Source organism: Bos javanicus, chromosome 10, assembly GCF_032452875.1.
Source record: "Bos javanicus breed banteng chromosome 10, ARS-OSU_banteng_1.0, whole genome shotgun sequence".
Classification (NCBI taxonomy): Eukaryota; Metazoa; Chordata; class Mammalia; order Artiodactyla; family Bovidae; genus Bos; species Bos javanicus.
The window spans coordinates 84,976,429-84,997,077 of record NC_083877.1 but is presented as its reverse complement, the minus strand read 5'-3'; the positions used below and the strand labels follow the sequence as shown (position 1 = coordinate 84,997,077).

Below are 20,649 nucleotides of genomic sequence, written 5' to 3'. Positions count from 1 at the left end.
AGCGCTATCACTTCTGACCAATCGTATTCCCCCAGGGCTGGGATTGAGGGGCGGAGTCAGTCGTTAGGGCGAGTAATTGGCTAGGGGAGATTGTCCTTTCCGCCAGTGAGGAGGTGCGGCAGGATGGACGGGGGAGGCCTGGCAGCAGTAGAGCTTCTGGACGGTCTCAGACTGTAGAGGTGCGGGAGGCTGAGAAGAGGCAACCCAGAGCCATGGCGGCTGTGGCGGTGGCGGCGGCGGCGGCTGCATTGCGGGCCCGGATCCTGCAGGCGAGTTGAGGGTGGCGCCAAAGGGTTGCGAAGCTCGAAATTCGTCCTTTCCATCCGCTCTCTGAGCCAGCCCCTTCATGGCTGACCCTTCTCTGTGCCCATCGGACCTGTGCGGCCCTGTCCCACACCTCACTCAGTACCCGCCTTCGTTGGACCCAGCCCGGGACTCAGCCCTGGCCCTTTTATTCTTGAGCCTGCCCCCTTTTCTGGCTCTGGCCCACTCTCCTCTTCGAGGCTTGCCCTGTCCCTGCCGACACTCTCTTGCCCTCACCTCTGTGGGTCTGCCCACCGTCTTCCCTTTCACCTCTGCACCAGCCACCTCTCTGCCCTAGGAACTCCCCTTCTGGTCACCTGTCTTAGCATTGGGCCGGGAACCTCCAAATTGTCCCCCTCCCCCACCCTTCTTCACGGTCTGCAGTCCGAGGTAAAGGCCAGGGGGCGGGAGCCAGGAAGCACACGAGGGGCGAGGGTCAGTGAATGAACTTTGAATCTCCTTCTCGGAATGTTCACTCCGTTTTCCCAAAAGCAGTCATTTGCTGAGCTGTTTTCCCCAGCTGTGGCTCTTTGCATGTTCCACAGGCTGTGGACTGTTGTGCCTTTGCTTGCCAAGACTTTGTTTAACTTTCTGGCAGAGTTACAGTGTTTTGTTGGCGTTGAATAAGGACACATAGTTAATGCTCCTAGTTTGTTCCAAGCACGTGCAAAGAATTAAACATCTCTAAAATAGGTGGTAGAAAATGGAAACCAAGGAAGACAAGTGTAAGTTCCACGTTCCCACCCCAGAGTCAGCTTGTGCTGTGCTGTGCTTAGTCGCTCAGTCGTGTTCCACTGTGCGACCCCATGGACTGTAGCCCGCCAGGCCCCTTTGTCCATGGGGATTTTCCAGGCAAGAATACTGGAGTGGGTTGCCATGCCCTCTTCCAGGGGATCTTCCCAACGCAGGGATCGAACCCAGGCCTGCCGCATTGCAGGTGGATTCTTTACCGTCTGAGCCATTAGCGAAGCCGGAAGTCAGCTTAGTGTAACTCAGCTCTGCCCCTGGGATTGGAATGGGGTGGGGGTGTTCAGGTCTTCTCTGAAGCTAGCCTAAGGACAGGTGGTTGAGCTACAGGAGCTACATGCCTGAGGCCTGTAGCTGTTTCCAGTTGTTCATAGCCTTTCCCCGTTGTTCAAGCCTAGCAAGGACTTACATTATGAGGCAACATTATCAAACCTGCAAGAAACAGCTTTGCTTTTCTTACTCATGTTCAGCTTGGGAACTTCTTCCTCTGTATTTCTGGGCTTATAGATAACATTAGTATTTATCAGGTTCAGTGAGTTCTACTCCAGAGACTGCATTTTTAAGATTCTTAGCAGAGTCCGCAAAGGTTCCTGTTTAAATATGCTATTTAATGGGACAGTGTGAATGGATTGGAAGGATTTGTCAAATGATCTGGCCTAACTCATATTTCTTGTTGTAATCCTGGTTCTGTTTTTCTAGGTTTTGTTTTGTTTTTTGTTTTGTAGTCAGAAAACAAAATTTCCACCCTATGTTTTCCATTACCAACTTCTCCTGGAAATCTTTTATTAAATTGGCTTTTTTTCCTTTGCCTTTTCCGCCATCACAAGTCATTGAGAGCCTTAAAAAACGATGTTGTCCTTTGTATCAAGGAAAAGAATCTCCTTCCCCAAGTACTTTATTTTGGAAATAAACACTTTTTTCTGATTCATTTGCAGAAACTTCTGCATTGACCTGAAAAAGAACAGAGATAAGAATCCTAAGCCAATTAGGAGTTACTGTAACATGATAGTTTGAGAGTAGTCCAGAGTCTGGCAATCCGGATATTATCATTCCCATTTAAAGAAAACTAGTCTTAATATGACTCAGTGACTTTCTTCAGTGATACAGTGGAAAGAACACAGGCTTCACAATCATACTTGGATTCTATTCCAGCTCCACCACTTCCTAGTTTTGAGAATATTTGTGAAGATTAGAATTAATGAAGTAAGTTGTTGTTGTTGTTCAGTCACTAAGTCGTGTCTGACTCTGTGTGACCCCATGGACTGCAGCACGCCAGGCTTCCCTGTCCTTCACCACCTCCCAGAGTTTGCTCAAACTCATGTCCATTGAGTCAGTGATGCCATTCAACCATCTCATCCTGTCCTTTCTCCTGCCTTCAGTCTTTCCCAGCATCAGAGTTTTTTCCAATGAGTTGGCTCTTCGCATCAGGTGGCCAAAGTATTGAAACTTCAGTTTCAGCATCAGTCGTTCCAGTGAATATTCAGGACTGATTTCCTTTAGGATGGACTGGAGTTTGATCTCCTTGCAGTCCAAGGGACTCACAGGAGTCTTCTCCAACACCACAGTTTGAAGGCATCAATTCTTCAGCACTCAGCATTTTTTATTGTCCAACTCTCACATCCATACATGACTACTATAGCTTTGACTAGATGGACCTATGTCGGCATAGTAGTGTCTCTGCTTTTTAATATGCTGTCTAGGTTTGTCATACCTTTTCTTCCAAGGAGCAAGCATCTTTTAATTTCATGGCTGCAGTCACCCATCCACAGTGATTTTGGAGCACAAGAAAATAAAGTCTCACTGTTTCCACTTTTTGCCCCATCTATTTGCTATGAAGTGATGGGACCAGACGTCATCTTCTTAGTTTTTTGAATGTTCAGTTTTAGACTAGCTTTTTCATTCTTGTTTCACTTTCATCAAGAGGCTCTTTAGTTCCTCTCTACTTTCTGCCATTAAGGTGGTATCATCTGTGTATCTGAGGTTGTTGATATTTCACCCGGCAATCTTAAAGGTCATCCAAGGTATCCCACCTAGTAACAGATGTTGCTGAGAATTCAGGACTTAAGTCTAAGCCTCTCTTTCTGTGTCAGACACTGGCTCAAACTTTGGGAAAGGAGAGATAAGTAAAATATTCACTGAAAGCTTTCCTACTGTAATGCAATAAGTGCTAAACAATAAGACTGCACACAGTACTGCAGGAACCTATGGAAAGAGCCCCAAACTCAACCTGTGCAATTCTAGAAAAGCTTCCAAAAGGAGTTGATCTCCGTTTGAGTACTTCAAGAGTAGGAGGCCTTTAGCCAGAGAAGGGAGTTCCTGCCAAGGAAAATAGCAAGTGTGAAATAAACATCTAGAGATCAAGAAGTTTGGTGTGACTGGACATAGGATAGTTCTCTTCAGTAACGGTACTAATGAGTGTGTTTTGGAAAATGAAGAAAAGACTAAATGACTATCATTTAGTCAAAAACTAAATGACAATGTTTTATTATGCCCTCTTGACAGCAGGGAGGCTATATGCACGTGACAGAATGAAATTAAGAGGCCTAGAATGCTCTCCTTGGCTGAACTGTACATTTTCTGCCCTATAAGAGAGTTTTTGTGTGTGTTAAGTCACTTTAGCCGTGTCCAACTTTTTGCAAACCTATGACCTGTAGCCCACCAGGCTCCTCTGTCCATGGGATTCTCCAGGCAAGAATGCTGGAGTGGGTTGCTGTGCCCTCCTCCAAGGAATCTTCCCGAGCCAGGGATTGAACCTGCGTCTCTTAAGTCTCCTGCATTGGCAGGCGAGTTCGTTACCACTAGCACCACCTGAGAAGCCAGTAAGAGAGTTTACATGAAACAAAATTAATATCCCACAGTTGCTTGGGTGTATTCTTTGATTCTGCAGAATATTACTGAGTACTTACTCTAGTCCAGGAATGCTACCAGGTGATGAGGACAAAACTCTCTAGTGTTCTAAGGGAAGACAGACTTAATGCTATTCTCTAGTGTGATAAGAGAACTAGAGGAATTCAGGTGAACCCCATAATCAGGTACTTAGCCTCGACCTGATATTGAGATTTAAAAACTTCCAACTGCTACTATACCGCTCACTCACAGGAGTTAACCTTGTTTTTTCTACTTCAGAGGAAACTAAAACCATTAGATGAGAACATCCTCAACTTCCTACTAGCAAGCCTACAGAACTGACCTGTACCTGTACTCAAAGTGATAGGGAGCTCAAGAATAGACGTGAGCCAAGCAAATGGGATGAAACAACTCCAGGCAAAAGGGAGCAGCACGTGCAAGGGCAGTGTGAGCACAAAACATGTTGTGAATGCCCGGAGCATAGAGAGAGCAAGGAGGAGAGCAGCAAAATAGGAAACTAGAGAAGTAAAGATACTATGTAGAATCTTCTAAGCAACACCGAGGTGAGTCTTTATCCCAAGGACAACGGAAAGCCATTGGTGGGTTTTAAACAAAAGAATGATCTGACCAAGTTTGTGTTTTAAAAAGACCCTTTGGCTCTGGAGTGGAAACAAGAATCAGAGGTTTAAGATTGAAGGCTGAGAGACCTGTTAGGAATCATTACCTGTTCGGAAACCCAGGTAAGAGACAATGATGGTGTAGAGTGGGAAGAGGGAGCAAGAAAAGGGTTGCATTCCCAAGACTTCTGGGAGGACAGATTGCCAGGACTTGATTCACTGAGGAGAGAGAGAGAAGAGTTAGGGTGACATTTAAGTTTCTGGTTGGGCACCTAGGTGGATATTAGCCCCATTCACTGAAAGGTGGGTTGTAGGAAACAGAGCTGATTGGTGGGAGGACAATGAGGAAGTCAGCTTTTTCCAACATGGACCTAAATAATATCCAAGTAGAGATGTGGTAACAACAGTTATGTAAGTATTACCTGATGAGGAAGATTCTGGTGAAGAATTAAAGATTTGGGCATCACCAGGATCTAGCTAATTAAGCCACTGGAGTTAATGAAATCAAGGTCCCAACTCTCCTTGTTCAGGAACTCAAGCAGTTAGAGGCCAGGTATGGGAGAAGGCGTCAACAAAGAAGGCAGAGAAAATGTGGCCCGAGAGATAGAAAAGATACCAGGGCATCACAGAATATAAGTGGAGAGGGGATTTGGGACAGAAGGTCTGGTTAACTCTTCACCTCTGCTGAGAGGTCAAGTACAAGAAGGACTGAGAAGAGTCCATTGTATGGAGGAAGTCACTGGTGTTCTGGCGTTCAGTCATAAAGGTAGGAGTTGATTGAGGAGCTAGTAGGAGATGAGGAAATAATGGTAAGTCGTATAGAGAACCCTTTCTATTGGATGGAGAGAGGTTTTAAGATACAGGAAAGAAAGGATAGTTGGTGGAAGTGTCTGAGGCAGGAGGAACAGTTGACTTCAGAGCACAGATTCAGAGATTAGCCTTAAATTGGAAGACATACTTCTTCAGTCAAACATTGACTGTGTACCTCTGTCTCCCAGTTACTCTGTCTTCATGAACCTTGGTAGCTGCCTTCTCTATAAGAGGTAAAAGGAAAAGATGATGAGTATTGGTTAGTTTGGTAGGCTTACTAGTAGGAAGTTGAGGAAGTTTCCATCTCGTGGTTTCTGTTTCCTCTGAAGTAGAAAAAATAAGATTAGCTCAGTGAGAGGGAGAGGAACAGAGTTGAAAATTTTAAGAAAAGTGGTATGTTTTGAAACAGCAAGGAATGTGAGCAGATAATATTTATAGTAATACAATAATAGTAGCAATGTTTAATGAGCACCAACTACTTGCTAAGCTGTTTTTCATACCTGAACAGTCTTGATCTAGTAATGCTATAAAGTAGGTAAATAAGATGCAGTACCTGTCCCCGTGGAATTTATAGTCTTGGGGTAAAAAACAAGTACCTAGGCTATTACAACACAGACAAATAAACTCAATAGGGAAATACTGACTGCTAGGTGTACAGAAAAATACACCTAACCAAGTCTGGGGTGGGGAACATCAGGCAATATAGCTGTTGAACACCTATTGTATACCGGGTACTATGTTGGTATTGGGAACGTGGCTATAAGACATGGTGGTTTGCTGGTTTGAAATAGCTTTTGTGGTGAAAGGAGAAGCCGCAGACTAGGCATTTTGACAGACTGCTGGCCCAGAGGACCAGCACCTTTTCCTCTGGATAGTGCTGTCGGCACGCAAACAAATTCTTGTACTTTATGCATCCCTAAACTCTTTGGTCAACGTGGTCTCTCTTCAGATAAGGTAATAGGTTATTAGACTACACCTTCCTTTTATATTCCAGTCTTGAGTATTTTAGTTTGCTCACTTCGATTAGACTTCTGTATTTCTTAAATTAACTTCCTTAACATATATACAAACTATTTTTTGAGAGTGACTTTATTTTAACTGATCCCCCCACCCTAACCATTTGCTGATTAAATTCTATTAAATATAACAGGTTCTTTTCCTCTTAGGTGTATGTGGCATTTTTAAAAATAGCTTTATTAAAATAAAATTGATCTAAGATAAAATGTGTAATTTACTGTTTTAGTATTTGTATACACCTGTGAAAACATCACAATCAAGATAGTGAATATATGAATTGCCCCAAAATGTTTCCCTCTGACCTTCATCTTTTCTTCCACCATCATCTCTAGGTAACCACTGATCTGCTTTCTGACACTATGGTTTACATTTTCTAGTTTTATATAGGTACTCTTCTTAAGTCTAACTTCTTTCACTCAGTATAATTATTATAATTATCCATGTTGCTTTATCAATAGTTGATTCCTTTTCATTGCTGAGTAGTAGTCTAATATCTGAATATACCATGCTAGTTTCCCTATTCACCCATCCAACCTTTGAGTTGCTCCCAAATTTTACACTATTACCAGGAAAACTACTATGAACACTCATGTTTAAGTATGAGTATGGGCATATTATACATATATTTGACACTTGGTTATATACTGTCTTATATTCAACACCTATTGTGTTAGACACCATCTTAGTGAAGTGAAGTTGCTCAGTCGTGTCCGACTCTTTGTGACCCCATGGACTGTAGTCCACCAGGCTCCTTCCATCCATGGAATTTTCTAGGCAAGAATACTGGAGTAGGTTGCCATTTCCTTCTCCAGGAGAATCTTCCCGACCCGGGGATCGAACCCGGGTCTCAGGCAGAAGCTTTACCATCTGAGCCACCAGGGAATCCCATCTTAGATGTTTTCTTATTTTTAGATTTAAGGTGACTACATTTATCAGGCCCAAACTAGAAAAATACAGTCTAATGACCAAAAAACATCTTTTTTAAATCAAGACTATCCTAGAAATTGAACACGTGATTGTTATGAGTTTTTGTTCTCTCATAGTTTGCTGTGTCTCACAGCCTCACAGCTTTTCTCTTTAAAGATTATATGACCCTTGAGAGCAAACACCAAGTCCTTCTTCATATACCCATAGTAACTAGTAGAATACTGAGCAGATAGTGGCCATTCACTTAAGTTTTTAATAATTTTCTGCTCTCATTTATCAAAATAATCATTCTTTTACCTCCCAGGTCTCTTCCAAGGTGAATTCCAGTTGGCAGCCAGCATCCTCCTTCTCTTCGTCTTCAGTGGTGAGTTTATTTGGTAATAAAGGTTGACTTCTGAAAAGGAATCCAGTACAGTTTGGGGGTATTTTCTTTACATCATTGTGATCAGAGTTTATCTGAAATTTTCTATCTTGATTTTCTTATCTTGTATTATGTCTGTTACGTTGTAAGCACTTCTAGTATTACAAAGTGATCTTTATGACTGTGATTTTTTTTTTAATGATTTTATTTATTGGGGGTTTTGCTGGTCTTCATTGCTGCACAGGCTTTTCTCTAGTGCAGCCAGTAGGGGCTCCTCTCTAGTTGCAGGGCGCAGGCTTCTTATTGCCATGGTTTCTCTTATTGCAGAGCACGGACTTTAAGGCACTCAGGCTTCGTAGTTGTGGCACAAGGGCCCAGTAGTTGCGGCTCCCAGGCTGTAGAGTGCAGGTTCAATAGTTGTGGCACACGGGCTTAGTCGCTTCGTGGCACGTGGGATCTTCCTAGACCAGGGATCGAACCCATGTCTCCTGCATTGGCAGGTGGATTCTTTACGCCTGAGCCACCATGACTATGACTCTTAATGCCTATGTAATATTCTATCAAGAAGATATTGTGTGAATTAACTAATAATTTTCACAAATAACATTTAAATTTATTCCTTTTTTTCAGTATTATAAAACTAACATTTATTTATATCTTTTTTTTGGTTATTTTTGCTTCTTTTATATTATTTCCCTTCTGAACTGGGATTACTGTGTCTAAAGATACATTTTCATGACTTCTAAAGGTTTTCTTGACCCTGCCTCAAAGGTTGTCTTCTTTACAACCTTTAGAGTTGTTTTTACAGACCTACTGTGTGTTAGCCATTTGCAGTAACTAAACCTGATCTGTAAGGACTGATGCTCCAAATCCTGTTGAGGTAGAAGCATGCACATATTATAACATAGTAGTCTTTCACCCTTTTTGGCCTACAGACCACATTTGAAAATTTAATGAAAACAAGCTGCTTCTTAGAAAAGCTACACATAGAAATGTTTTTAAAAATATTTGATCATAAGATAAGGCATGCTCATGGTAATGTGCCAGAAAGTCAGCTGGGCCAACAAATCATAATAGTTAACATTTGTTAACACAGAGTCTGCTGCTTTTTTAGTATAAGCTTGTCCGCGACATGGGCTTCCTTGGTGGCTCAGATGGTAAAGAATCTGCCTGTAGTGCAGGAGACCCGGGTTCAGTCCTTGGGTCAGGAAGGTCCCCTGGAGAAGGGAATGGCTACCCACTCTAGTGTTCTTACCTGAAGAATTCAATGGACAGAGGAGTTTGGTGGGCTACAGTCCATGAAGTCGACTTTCACTTTCTCAGTGACGTATGTTTACTCATGAAGTTCCACTGTGTGATTACAGGGAATTTTCCATTTACAGAGAGATCACAGTATCAAGAGGTTCTGCCCTATCTTAATAAGCTCTGCAGAAGAGTATATTGTGTATCTCTTTCATAGTGGTGACATTTCTAGAAAATGGAAAATTTAGTTATCAACCCCAGTTCTTTTCTCCTTGTAAAGGGAAAGAGAGAAGTAAAGCAATTAACTAATATAAGTATTGTATTTATTTTTTTTCTCCCCCAGCCAACTGTAAAACTCTTCATTGATGGGAAATTTATTGAATCCAAAAGTGACAAATGGATCGACATCCACAATCCCGTAAGGAAAGCTGCTCTGGGGCCTGAACTCATTAGCCTAGAATTCTGGAAACACAGTGGGAAAAATAAGGACCTGGGTCTCTATTGTGAAGCACATATCGCTGCCCCTGTGGCTATACGAAGAAGGTGGGGCAGGGACAAAGATGATTGATGTGCTGGCTTTTCCCTCAGGCCACCAATGAGGTCATTGGTCGGGTCCCTGAGTCCACCAAGGCCGAAATGGATGCAGCAGTTTCTTCCTGCAAACGTACTTTTCCCGCGTGGGCAGACACTTCAATATTAAGCCGTCAGCAGGTCCTGCTCCGCTACCAACAACTCATTAAAGAAAATTTGGTAAGAAAGCTGAATGATATAATTTCCCAAAGTGTTATTTAGGTGCTACTTGTCACTCTCATAGTGGCCCTGTGAGCTGCCCTCCCTAACTGTACAATCCAGAGAGACATAGATCATGGCTTTCTCCCTCCAACAACAACTCCTTGACTTTTATTCCTTTCTGGCTGCCTGAGAACTAAGGGGAGGCACATCCTTGCGTTGGTTTCTGTGTGTTTTCTCTCTAGAAAGAAATTGCCAGGTTGATCACGCTGGAACAAGGGAAGACCCTGGCGGATGCTGAAGGAGATGTGTTTCGAGGCCTCCGTAAGCAGGGAGTCCCTCTAGGGGAGTTCAGGGACACTGGGAAGAAGCAAAGGAAGATAAGAGTCCCCCAGAGTGGGGGACTGCTGCTTCCTTTATGTAGGTTTTGCTCTCCCATGATATCCTAATACTTGTGTGAAATGACAGTACCTGGGTATCTATGCTACTGGCTTACTTCATTATTGTACTCCAGTGATCTTCCAGTTGGTTTATGTGTTTCACTGCCTTCTTCCCATTCAGATGGTCTCACTTCATGCAACCTCTTCACATAGTGAATCAGTGCTTTTTCCATCTGTCACTGGCCTTGCCACTCAGGGCTGACTAGAGCATGACGAAGCTAAGTACTGGGCAGTGTGAAGAGTTGCTCGCCTGACTGCTGCTTCTCTGTTCCAGAGGTGGTTGAGCATGCCTGCAGTGTGACATCCCTCATGCTGGGGGAGACCATGCCATCCATCACCAAAGACATGGACCTTTATTCCTACCGTCTGCCTCTGGGGGTGTGCGCAGGCATCGCTCCGTTCAATTTTCCTGCCATGATCCCCCTTTGGATGTTTCCCATGGCCATGGTGTGTGGAAATACCTTCCTGATGAAACCATCAGAGCGAGTCCCTGGAGCAACTATGCTTCTCGCCAAGCTGTTTCAGGACTCTGGTGCCCCTGATGGAACACTGAATATCATCCATGGACAACATGAAGGTACCTGCCCCTCTGGACCTGGCACTTATTAATCTGGCTACCAAAAACCAAGGTGTTGAGTCAGTGATGGGGTGTTTTAGGGTGTTTTAGGGATGAAGGGATTTACTAATAATAAGTAACCTCCATGTTTGAAGAAAATATTTGTTGACTATTTTGCCATCTCCGTGCCAAGGTAACTAACTGGGGAGTAGCAGTGCTTCTTGCCCTACAGAATATATTAGGGCAAAGAACTATGGTTGGGGCAAGATAGGTAAAATTAAAGAGTAAGTTTTCATTTCAATACTGAAGGGACTCGGAGAAGGCAATGGCACCCCACTCCAGCACTCTTGCCTGGAAAATCCCATGGACGGAGAAGCCTGGTGGGCTGCAGTCCATGGGGTCGCGAAGAGTCCACGACTGAGTGACTTCCCTTTCACTTTTCACTTTCATGCATTGGAGAAGGAAACGGCAACCCACTCCAGTGTTCTTGCCTGGAGAGTCCCAGGGACAGGGGAGCCTGGTGGGCTGCCGTCTATGGGGTCGCACAGAGTCGGACACGACTGAAGCGACTTAGCAGTAGCAGCAGCACTGAAGGGACTTAACATTATTTAACTCAGAATTTATAGACCACAGAGGTACCAAAGTCCTTCTGATTCATATAATAATGGCTAATACTTAAAAAGTGCTTCCTTGTTTCAAGCACTGTTCCAATGCCTTCCATCTATTATCTCATTTAATCTTTACAATCACTCTTTCAAGTAGGTACTATTATCTTTCCATTTTACAAATGAGAAAATTGGGGTATAATGAAATCAGCTGATTTTGCCCAAAGTCATGTTGCTAGAAACCGTCAAAAGTTGCGATGTGTATATGTAAACAGGCCAACCATGGTTTTTACTTTTAAATACTGTGCTCTATTGCCTCTCACATGAGGGCCCAGTAATATCTGAGAGTTCCAGTACAAGTGACAGTTGAGGAAATATCATATTCATAAAAGACAAAAGGAGGAGTCAAGTATTGAAAGGCTTTTATTTTGGAGGAAAATAGGAGTTGTAGCCTTGAGAGTTTTTTTTTTAATATAAATTTATTTATTTTAATTGGAGGCTAATTACAATATTGTATTGGGTAGCTTTCAGAGTTAAAGTAAAAATTCTGGACTAACAATTGGGAAAAATAATGAAAGAGAAGAGGTTAAATAGAATTTGTAGTTTGAAGAATTTAAGAGAGGGACTTCTCGCGGTCCTGTGGTTAAGACTCCACACTTCCACTGGAGGAGGGGGCAGGTTCAGTCCCAGGTTGGGGAACTCAGATCCGATTAACAGTGCTGTGTGACCAAAAAAAAAAAAAATGAAAGAATTTAAGAGAACAAGGACAGAGCTCCAAAGGGGATTCCAGGGCAAGAAAACAAAAGTATGAAACTTCTCATTCAATAGCAGTGAGAAAAGGATAAATTTGCTATTCTGAGAAGCCCATTCTTCCTTTGTGATAATCATTTATTTTCTTCTTAAAGCTGTAAATTTTATTTGCGATCATCCGGATATCAAAGCAATCAGCTTTGTGGGATCCAACCAGGCAGGAGAGTACATCTTCGAGCGAGGGTCAAGACATGGCAAGAGAGTTCAAGCCAATATGGTGACTTCTTATTCCTTTCTCCCCCAAATTCTGTTGTATGTATTAAAATTACCTGGAAAAAGCCCTTCAGCAGAGGGACCACTCATCCCACTCTAATGCCAGACCACTCATCCCACTCTAATGCCAGTGTTTCTTTATTCACAGTTCATCCTGGTTGTCTTCCCTTTAACCACAAACCTTGTGATGAGTTTTATTCTCAGTCACTTTAATTACCTTTTATTTTATCGAGGTAATATCGGTGATAAAGTCACATTTCTCCTTAAGAAAGATATTCAGATTCTTTGGGCTTCAGCCCAAAATCTGTTTCTGGCCCTATTTATTCCTTCATCCCATGCTTTCAGCTAGCCCTCATCCTTCCTGCCTTTAACGCAAATCCTAACTATAAATGTTAAAGATATAATCTTCCCTAAGAGTCTAGGCTATTTAAGTCACTGTGGTGGTTGTGGTTTAGTAAAGAGCCAAATATCCCTGTATAATATCTGAGTGTGGTTTACTCGCTTGCACAGTTTTGCTGTTCCTTAGTGACTAGATCCTTGCCAAATACTTTGTGGTCATTTGATACTAAATATAGTGTCCAGTTGCCATTCTTACTCTTCCACTAATATTGCAGAAAGGGAAGCCACCTATCCACAGGCTTAGAAACTAGTCATGATATGCCCGTGTATTTCTTTTCATGGCTGGATGTGTTTGGCCAATTTGATTTATGCCCCTGCTAGTTCACTACATATTTCGTCGATATGTGTTTTATGTCTAACATCAATGCTCTGTGCAACGCCATACAGTTAAGTAGCAGACAAGGTATCTATTCATGTATTCAACTATAGCTATATCTGTAAATATGTGGAAATGACCCTGTATCATCCTACATAGAAATTTATGAGGCTGCTCTTCATATAACTGGAAACCCTAACAAACAACAGATTCTTTCCTACCTAACTTAGAAAAGAGAAGGGGGTTCTCCTTGGTTCCTAGATGAAGTGTTTACCTTGTCAATCTGAATGTGATTGAGACAGTATTTTGTTTGGGGTGGGTTTTTAAAAAAAAATAATAGTTTTGATCTAAATAAACACCTGTCAGCTTTTCAGCTGAGAAAGTGAAGAGAAAGTAACTTGGAGACTTACTCAGTGTTAACCAGGATTTAAGCAATATCAAAATGATAATAAATCTCCTTTCAAAGCAGCATAGGATAAAGTCTCAAGTCCTTTTCTTAAATTCTCATCTGAAAACTTAGATTGTTTAATTTCTTAGCCTAATTGTATTTTACCAAGGAAGATTCATGTACTTTCTGTATTTCCTTAGGGAGCCAAGAACCATGGAGTAGTCATGCCAGATGCGAATAAGGAAAACACCCTGAACCAGTTGGTTGGGGCAGCATTTGGAGCTGCTGGTCAGCGCTGCATGGCTCTTTCAACAGCAATCCTTGTGGGAGAAGCTAAGAAGTGGCTGCCAGAGCTGGTAGAACGTGCCAAAAAACTAAGAGTGAATGCAGGTAACCAACTTTTAGACTTTGCATCTCTGGCACTAAGCTCTGGGTTTTGCATTGGCCTTGTCCAGTGGGAGCAATCATGTTTATTCTTACCACTGCCTCTCTTTGTACTGGACTACTTGTCATTCAGATTCATCTTTAGTTATCACTCATCATTTATGTTCATAAAGACCTTAAATACTTCTGTATTGTTTACAGGAGACCAGCCTGGAGCTGATCTTGGCCCTCTGATCACCCCCCAGGCAAAAGAGCGTGTCTGTAATCTGATTGATAGTGGAACAAAGGAAGGAGCTTCCATCCTTCTTGACGGGCGAAGTATTAAAGTCAAAGGTTATGAAAATGGGAACTTTGTTGGGCCAACCATCATTTCAAATGTCAAGGTGACTGTGAATTATTTATTTCACAAACGTATGAGCTGAAGGCACCACTGGAGACAATGGAATCTCATTCCTCTAATTTATAAATGAAGGCATTTAATGACTAGAGACCTCATCTCTTGCCAGAATTACTCAATTATTTTATCTCAAGTCCGAATGAGTCACCCCTCCTGACTCCCAACCTCTTTCCACTATATCAGTGGTTGGAAACTTTCCGTTAAGGGATAAAAAGTGAATATTTTTGGCTTTGCAGGAATAAATAGCCTCTGTCACAAATACAGTCTATCAACCACCCAGTGTTTATTGAGACCTCCCAGTACTGGCTCAGCAGTAAAGAAGCCACCTGCAATGAAGGAGACCCAGGTTGAATCCCTGGGTTGGGAAGAGCCTCTGGAGGAGGAATGGCAACCCACTCTAGTATTTTTGCCTGAAGAATTCCATGGACAGATGGACTTGGCAGGGTAGAGTCCATGGGGTTGCAAAGAATTGGACACGACTGAGTGATTAACACTTTCACTTCACTTTCAATGTTTATTAAATATGTGCATCTTCACCAGAAAACAACGAAAGAAAAAGAATTGGTGTCAATTTTTATTTATCAAAACTCTGAAAGTTGCTTATCTAAAATTAATGACTACATTGAGAGGTTTTTTTTTGAAGTTCATATATCCCCACTATTCCTATTATAATCCTGAATAATCAAGAGTTGAATCTAAGTATAATAGAAATTATGAGATTTTTTTGCCACAGAATCACTGAGGAAAAATCCACTTACCCAGCTTCAAACACAGCGACAGTGGTGAAAGATGTTTTGAATGTTTAATGTGACCTGATACCAAAATAAAAATGGACAGACTCATTTAGGAGGCAAAGGAATGAATAAGAAAGGATTATTTATGTTACAGAAAACTTACCACAGGATTTCTTTAAATAGAAAAATTCTCCTGTTATGTTTTTAATATATATTTGATTTCTAAAATGAATTTTCAAGTAGCTTTTCAGTAACATAACAGTTGTGTAAACAAGTAATACAGGCACAAATCAGGAAGCTAGTGATGGGTCATGAGATCAAAAAATACAGTGCATAAAGGAAAGGAGTGTAGTTATGTCATTGTAGAAATACGAGTTTCAAGTTACTTATGATTGGTAGCTTGGAAGATGGAGCATGGCAAGAAAGGACTTTTTTTTTTTACAGGTGATTTAAAATGAAAAGAGATTACTAACCTAAAAATTGTGCATGTAAGCTGTGGGTAATAAAGTACCAAATAAGCAAAAAATACTGACTTCTTTTCCGATGCATCACTCCTGGCAGCCAAACATGACCTGTTACAAGGAGGAGATTTTTGGCCCAGTTCTTGTAGTTCTGGAAACAGACACTTTGGATGAAGCCATCAAGATTGTAAATGACAACCCATATGGAAATGGAACAGCCATCTTCACCACCAATGGAGCCACTGCTCGGAAATATTCCCACCTGGTGGATGTTGGACAGGTTTGTGAACAGAATTTTTAGGAGATTCTTGTAGCCACGTGTACAGTTTCCTGTGTAAGGGGAGAAGGTAAACAGTGATCAGTCACTGCCCTCTGTTCTCCCTTGATGCCCCATTTCTTCCTCAGGAATAAAAGCTCATGGGATGGAGGATCGGGTGGAAGGTGGGTAGTTAAATTCGTCTCTCTGATGCCCGGCACTTGTGCTTCTAAATGGAGAGTTCCTTCGTGGAGTCTTTTTCTTAGTGGTTGATGTGGCTTTGTTCTGCTTTAGGTTGGGGTGAATGTGCCCATTCCAGTGCCTTTGCCAATGTTCTCATTCACGGGCTCTCGCGCTTCCTTCAGGGGAGACACCAATTTCTATGGCAAACAGGTAACTTCAAGTTTTAAAAAAATATTTTTCCTCTAAGAAACTCTCTTGAACATATTCAGAAACAAGGATTCTGCAAGAAAGGGACTGCCTGCAGCTTCTGTGAGGTTATATGTTGTTCAGCAGTGCTTGTCAGTAGGTTCCCTAGAAAAGATAACAAAAGTTAATAAAAGTTTGCTAGTTCCTGAATAACTCAAGGCAACAGAGTTTTGGGGGAAGAGCATGAGTAAGTCCAAGCTTTTGTATATGCCCTCTCCTCTGCCTATGACCCTTTCTTCCTATATCCCCTTTCTGCCCTCCTTCATCTGACTGTTAACCACTAGTTTAAAGTGTGGACTTGCTAAAGAAAGTCACCTCTCACCACCATCCCCTCCAGTGCTGGCTTGGGTATGTCCCTCAAGTGCTCCCACCACACATTTCCTGTTAGTCACTCATTTACTAAAACTTTTATTGAGCACCTTCTGTATATTAAATAATATTCTAAATATAATAAATGCTGTAAGTATAGCATCAAATAAAAAATAACTATATAAAGCAGATCTGGAACCAAATTACCACCATTGTCACATCCTTCAACTTGTGCATATACCCTAAAGCAAGACCAGGCATGGCTTGATCAAACAGTAGAAATGGATTGGAGCCCAGTGAGTGAATGAGGGAGAGAGTAGTAAGAGATGAGGTTAGAGAGGTAGACAGAGGCAAGTCAATGAGACTATTTAACTCATGTTAAGAAGCCCTTATCACACTGTAATTATTATTATCTGAAGGATGTAGCACCAGAGCAAGTAACCAAATACATGTTGGACAAATGGCCTAGTGAAAAGTTCTTTGTAATCCCACAGAAATACAGCCGTTTTGGAACCTTCAGTAAAAAATTACTTGTTTTCTATACAGGTCTCCCTTTATAGGTTAATAATAAATTAACGGTGGGATTACATAGCAGAGTATGACAATGTGGCCAACTGGTTAAGACAACACTCATTGTTTCGAGATGGATTATCCAATTTGTGCATTAGTCACAGCTTTTGTAAAAATGATTAATTTGATACTATTAGACATTTCTTTCAAGGGAAGCAGAGTAAAACTGTTGCTTAAAAGTTTGTTGGTTTGGGGTTTTTTTCCCCCCCCGCGCCTTTGTTTAATTACTGTAAGTTACTCTAGTAAGTGAACCAGTAAGTGAGGCTTTGTAGAGTAAAAGACTGACCTTATGTAGTGTTTGAAGTCTTAAATCCTTAGGTAATTAAATTGCTATTTTGCATTCTGTAAAGAAGACATAAAGGTATTCTTACATAATAAAATGTAAACTTTAGTTGTATCTTATATTAAAAGTATGTAATAATCTCTAAAATTGTTTTTACTATATTAACATGGCCCAGATTTTGTCTATTAATTCTAGAGGTGTATTTTAATCAAGCTAGTGAGTTGTGTTCTAACAGTACTCTTCTAGCTTGCTAGTAATTTTGTGTGTTAAATTTGTACACTCTATTCTCTTTTGCTCAAGCCTATTCTTATAAAATAAATACAAGTTTAACAGTTTACATTGTCCAATTTTTCCATTTAGATGTTCTTGGCTAGTTTTAGCATAATGATAGCTAAGATTTGACTCTTTACTATGTGCCAGGTAATATGTTAAGTGTTTTACATAGATTATCTCATGAATAATTTATTGAATTCTGGTTGTACCTATTCTGCAAGTAGGAACATGAATAACATTTCACAATACCTCCTTCAAAAGTTGATTAAAAGAAGAATCATGAAACCCCCAGGCATATATGATAACTCTTTTTTTTCTTTGTTCTCTGTAGGGCATCCAATTCTATACTCAGCTAAAGACTATCACTTCTCAATGGAAAGAAGAAGATGCTTCTCTTTCCTCACCTGCTGTAGTCATGCCTACCATGGGCCGTTAGAAACAAGTCTGTTCCAGACTCGGTGCATACTGAGTAATCACTGTTTATTCTTGACCAACTCCAACTGCCTACTTTACTCAGATCAGATCCCTGGGATTGGAATACCTTGTAACTAAAGTCTTTCTCAGGACCATTGACCCCGGTTAAGTTGCTAATAGGGAGACTCCTAGTGTAACTCTGAAACCAGATTTTCACTTGCTCTTCATAATTTTATTTTTGAGGTCACTGTTCTAACTGTGAAATGCTTCTCTGGAATAAGAGCTTAGACCTGTTTTCTAAAAATTCTCCCCATTTCTGATAAATGACGTGGAGGGAACATTAGTGCGTGTAAAGAAGATCGCCCAAGGAAGAGGAGCTCTTGGATGGAGACATAGGTCAAAAATAATTCACCCTTTGGTTGATCCTCAAACACAGTCCTACATAAATGCCAGTGGGTCAGACCCCTCTGCCAGCTTTGCGGAGCCTCTCATTTATCCCACGTTACAAAGACATAATCCATCTCTGCTTATCCCACAGTTGTGACAACTGCTGCTTTCTTTCCTGCTGAATGCCACTTTGTCCTAGTGATTCATGATCACAAATTCTACCATTGTCACTGTTCCTGCTTCTTAAAACCACTTACTATGAATACCTCAACTTTTGGATAAATCAACTTTTTGTTGTTTGTGCCAAGTGTTAAATTTCAGGGTTTGCTTCAGTAATCACTAATTAGTGCTTCAGTCATTAACTTAGATGCCAGCAGGTTTTGCTTTGTTTTTAAGAAAACTATTTCAAAAGTTATATTAGGCCCAGAAATCAAAAGAGTCAGCCAGACTCTTTTTTTGTTTTTATGTTCAACAAGATCTTACATTTATTAAGAAATGATTAATGGTTAAAAAAAAAAGGCAATGCCTTTTTCTCATTAGTTGAACAAGAAACTGAAGAAATATTACCTATATGTTTTACAATATTTTTCTCTTCCAAAATTTATTTCTGAAAACAAGTTTTAACCACCGTTCTGCACTTTGAAATAAAATTAATCCTGACTAAATCAGTATAATGGACAAGACCAGAACATTTCTTAGGACTCCTGGTACTCTACTTTAAGTAACAAAGGGTTGGAGAAAATGAACCACCCTTAAACATACAACCTTGGTTAACACTGTTAAATTCTCCAAGACAAAAATTCTTCCTGATTCTTCCAGTTTGGAAGGGGAAAACAAAATTTCCACTTTTTGGAATAGAGACCCAGAACCTTCAAACTCAAGTGTTCTCCAAGTGTGAGCAAGATTCTTACCTAAAGTAAGTCTAACCTGATACTACTTGCTGAAGTTTTTATATTGTGCTTTTCTCTTGCCTGCATTTCTCATTTGTGATAACTTTTTAATGAAAGAACCCTTAATGTAAAGTAATTGATTAGAGCCTAAGAAATTTCAAAGCTCTCTATGTGTGAGGTAGTAGAAGAAATGCATTAACAGCTCTTCTGCAAACATCTTTATGCTTTTTGTTTCTTTGCTATAGCTCAACTTTAAGTCAGAACAGAAATTTATGTACTAAACAGAATAGATTCTTTGTGCTCTACCATGCTGGCTGAATCCTGTCTTTCTGATATGGTCTTCACCCACTAAACTAGGAGACGGCTTCTCATTTCTGATAGAGTTCTGGTTGTCAGGCAGATGATGTGGGTCATTAATTTTTCTGCTTCCTCATTAGTTACATAGATAATACTAACCTATTCCATGGGGGATATTTAATGAATTAAGGATGATAAAAACCTTGAAAATGTTTGTGCACTCTGGATTTTAGGCTTAATATTACTACCACCTGCTAGATAGAAAGTCACAACCTTCGATCACTTAAGGTGATTGAACTTTAATAAAATATGTTTTATGACCCTACTGGCCCATTTTTTTTTTTTTAGGGGAGGAGGTCTGCCTTCCTAAAGGTGAGGCAATAGAAATTTATGATTTTGTAATAGAATGCTCCTTGTTTTATCTCTTATTACAGCTGGAAACTGACAGTAATACTTAATCCAGTCCAACAACTACTGGGTTGAATGAAAGGTCATTTTTGTCTAAATTCCAAGTGGAATTAAATGTAATCACAGAGACACCTAAGTTTTCCTTACATTTAAGGGAAATCACTCTTTAAGAAATGCTAACTCATCAGAACTGTGTTGCTATTATCAGAATCAACTCATTTGGCTAGCTATTTGCTACTCAGAAGACTTTCTTATTTCTTAGATGGAAAAAAAGTCTGTATAGTTCATGCTAGTACTAGCTAAAAATGTGGCCTCATTTGAAATTTCTCAGATTCTACATTGTACTAATTGATTATGTACAACAAATTACAAGTAAAAAGCTCTTGAAACCCTGTTTTTGTTTTGTTTTTTTATGGTACCATACTTCCTTACAATGCCTTTATCTGCTAGCCTGTAGTGACTCAGCTTCCCAGCTCTGTACAAAGCCAAGAGGTACGTGGTCATTGTTTGCTGCTGCTGCTGCTAAGTCACTTCAGTCGTGTCCGACTCTGTGTGACCCCACAGACGGCAGCCCACCAGGCTCCGCTGTCCCCAGGATTCTCCAGGCAAGAACACTGGAGTGGGTTGCCATTGCCTTCTCCACTGTGTGAAAGTGAAAAGTGAAAGTGAAGTTGCTCGGCCGCGTCCAACTTGTAGCGACCCCATGGACTGCAGCCTACCAGGCTCCTCCATCCATGGGATTCTCCAGGCAAGAGCACTGGAGTGGCTTGCCATTGCCTTCTCCGGGTCATTATGTTTATTCTTACATAAATGATAGTACATATTTTAGC

The 20,649-nt window shown here is 40.9% G+C and overlaps 2 protein-coding genes across 7 annotated transcripts in view; one reads left to right on the top strand and one right to left on the bottom strand.

Moving 5' to 3' along the window:
- The first annotated feature begins 87 nt into the window (after positions 1-87).
- ALDH6A1 (aldehyde dehydrogenase 6 family member A1) lies at positions 88-20,213 on the top strand. 3 transcript variants are annotated; one of them, XM_061429413.1, is made up of 13 exons: positions 4,190-4,460; positions 4,546-4,637; positions 7,573-7,632; positions 9,215-9,289; positions 9,460-9,621; positions 9,846-9,924; positions 10,315-10,617; positions 12,107-12,228; positions 13,528-13,717; positions 13,913-14,094; positions 15,404-15,583; positions 15,854-15,952; positions 17,755-20,213. In XM_061429413.1, exons 5-13 carry the CDS (start codon positions 9,508-9,510, stop codon positions 17,857-17,859), a joined length of 1,374 nt encoding a protein of 457 aa, XP_061285397.1. In that variant the 5' UTR covers positions 4,190-4,460; positions 4,546-4,637; positions 7,573-7,632; positions 9,215-9,289; positions 9,460-9,507; the 3' UTR covers positions 17,860-20,213. The 3 variants fall into 3 exon arrangements, with proteins under 3 accessions (XP_061285395.1, XP_061285397.1, XP_061285398.1); XM_061429411.1 differs by lacking the exons at positions 4,190-4,460; positions 4,546-4,637 and adding an exon at positions 88-269; XM_061429414.1 differs by lacking the exon at positions 4,546-4,637.
- The window catches only part of BBOF1 (basal body orientation factor 1), a 48,555-nt gene continuing 42,501 nt past the window's right edge, over positions 14,596-20,649 (bottom strand). For 2 of the 4 annotated variants that reach the window (XM_061429416.1, XM_061429417.1), the window contains exons 12-13: positions 17,154-17,209; positions 14,596-16,093 (exon numbers count right to left, since the gene is read on the bottom strand). In XM_061429416.1, the coding sequence (XP_061285400.1) occupies positions 17,198-17,209 (12 nt within the window). In that variant the 3' untranslated portion in view covers positions 14,596-16,093; positions 17,154-17,197. The remainder of the gene's footprint in view (positions 16,094-17,153; positions 17,210-20,649) is intronic. The other 2 variants (XR_009738813.1, XM_061429415.1) reach the window with 2 other exon arrangements.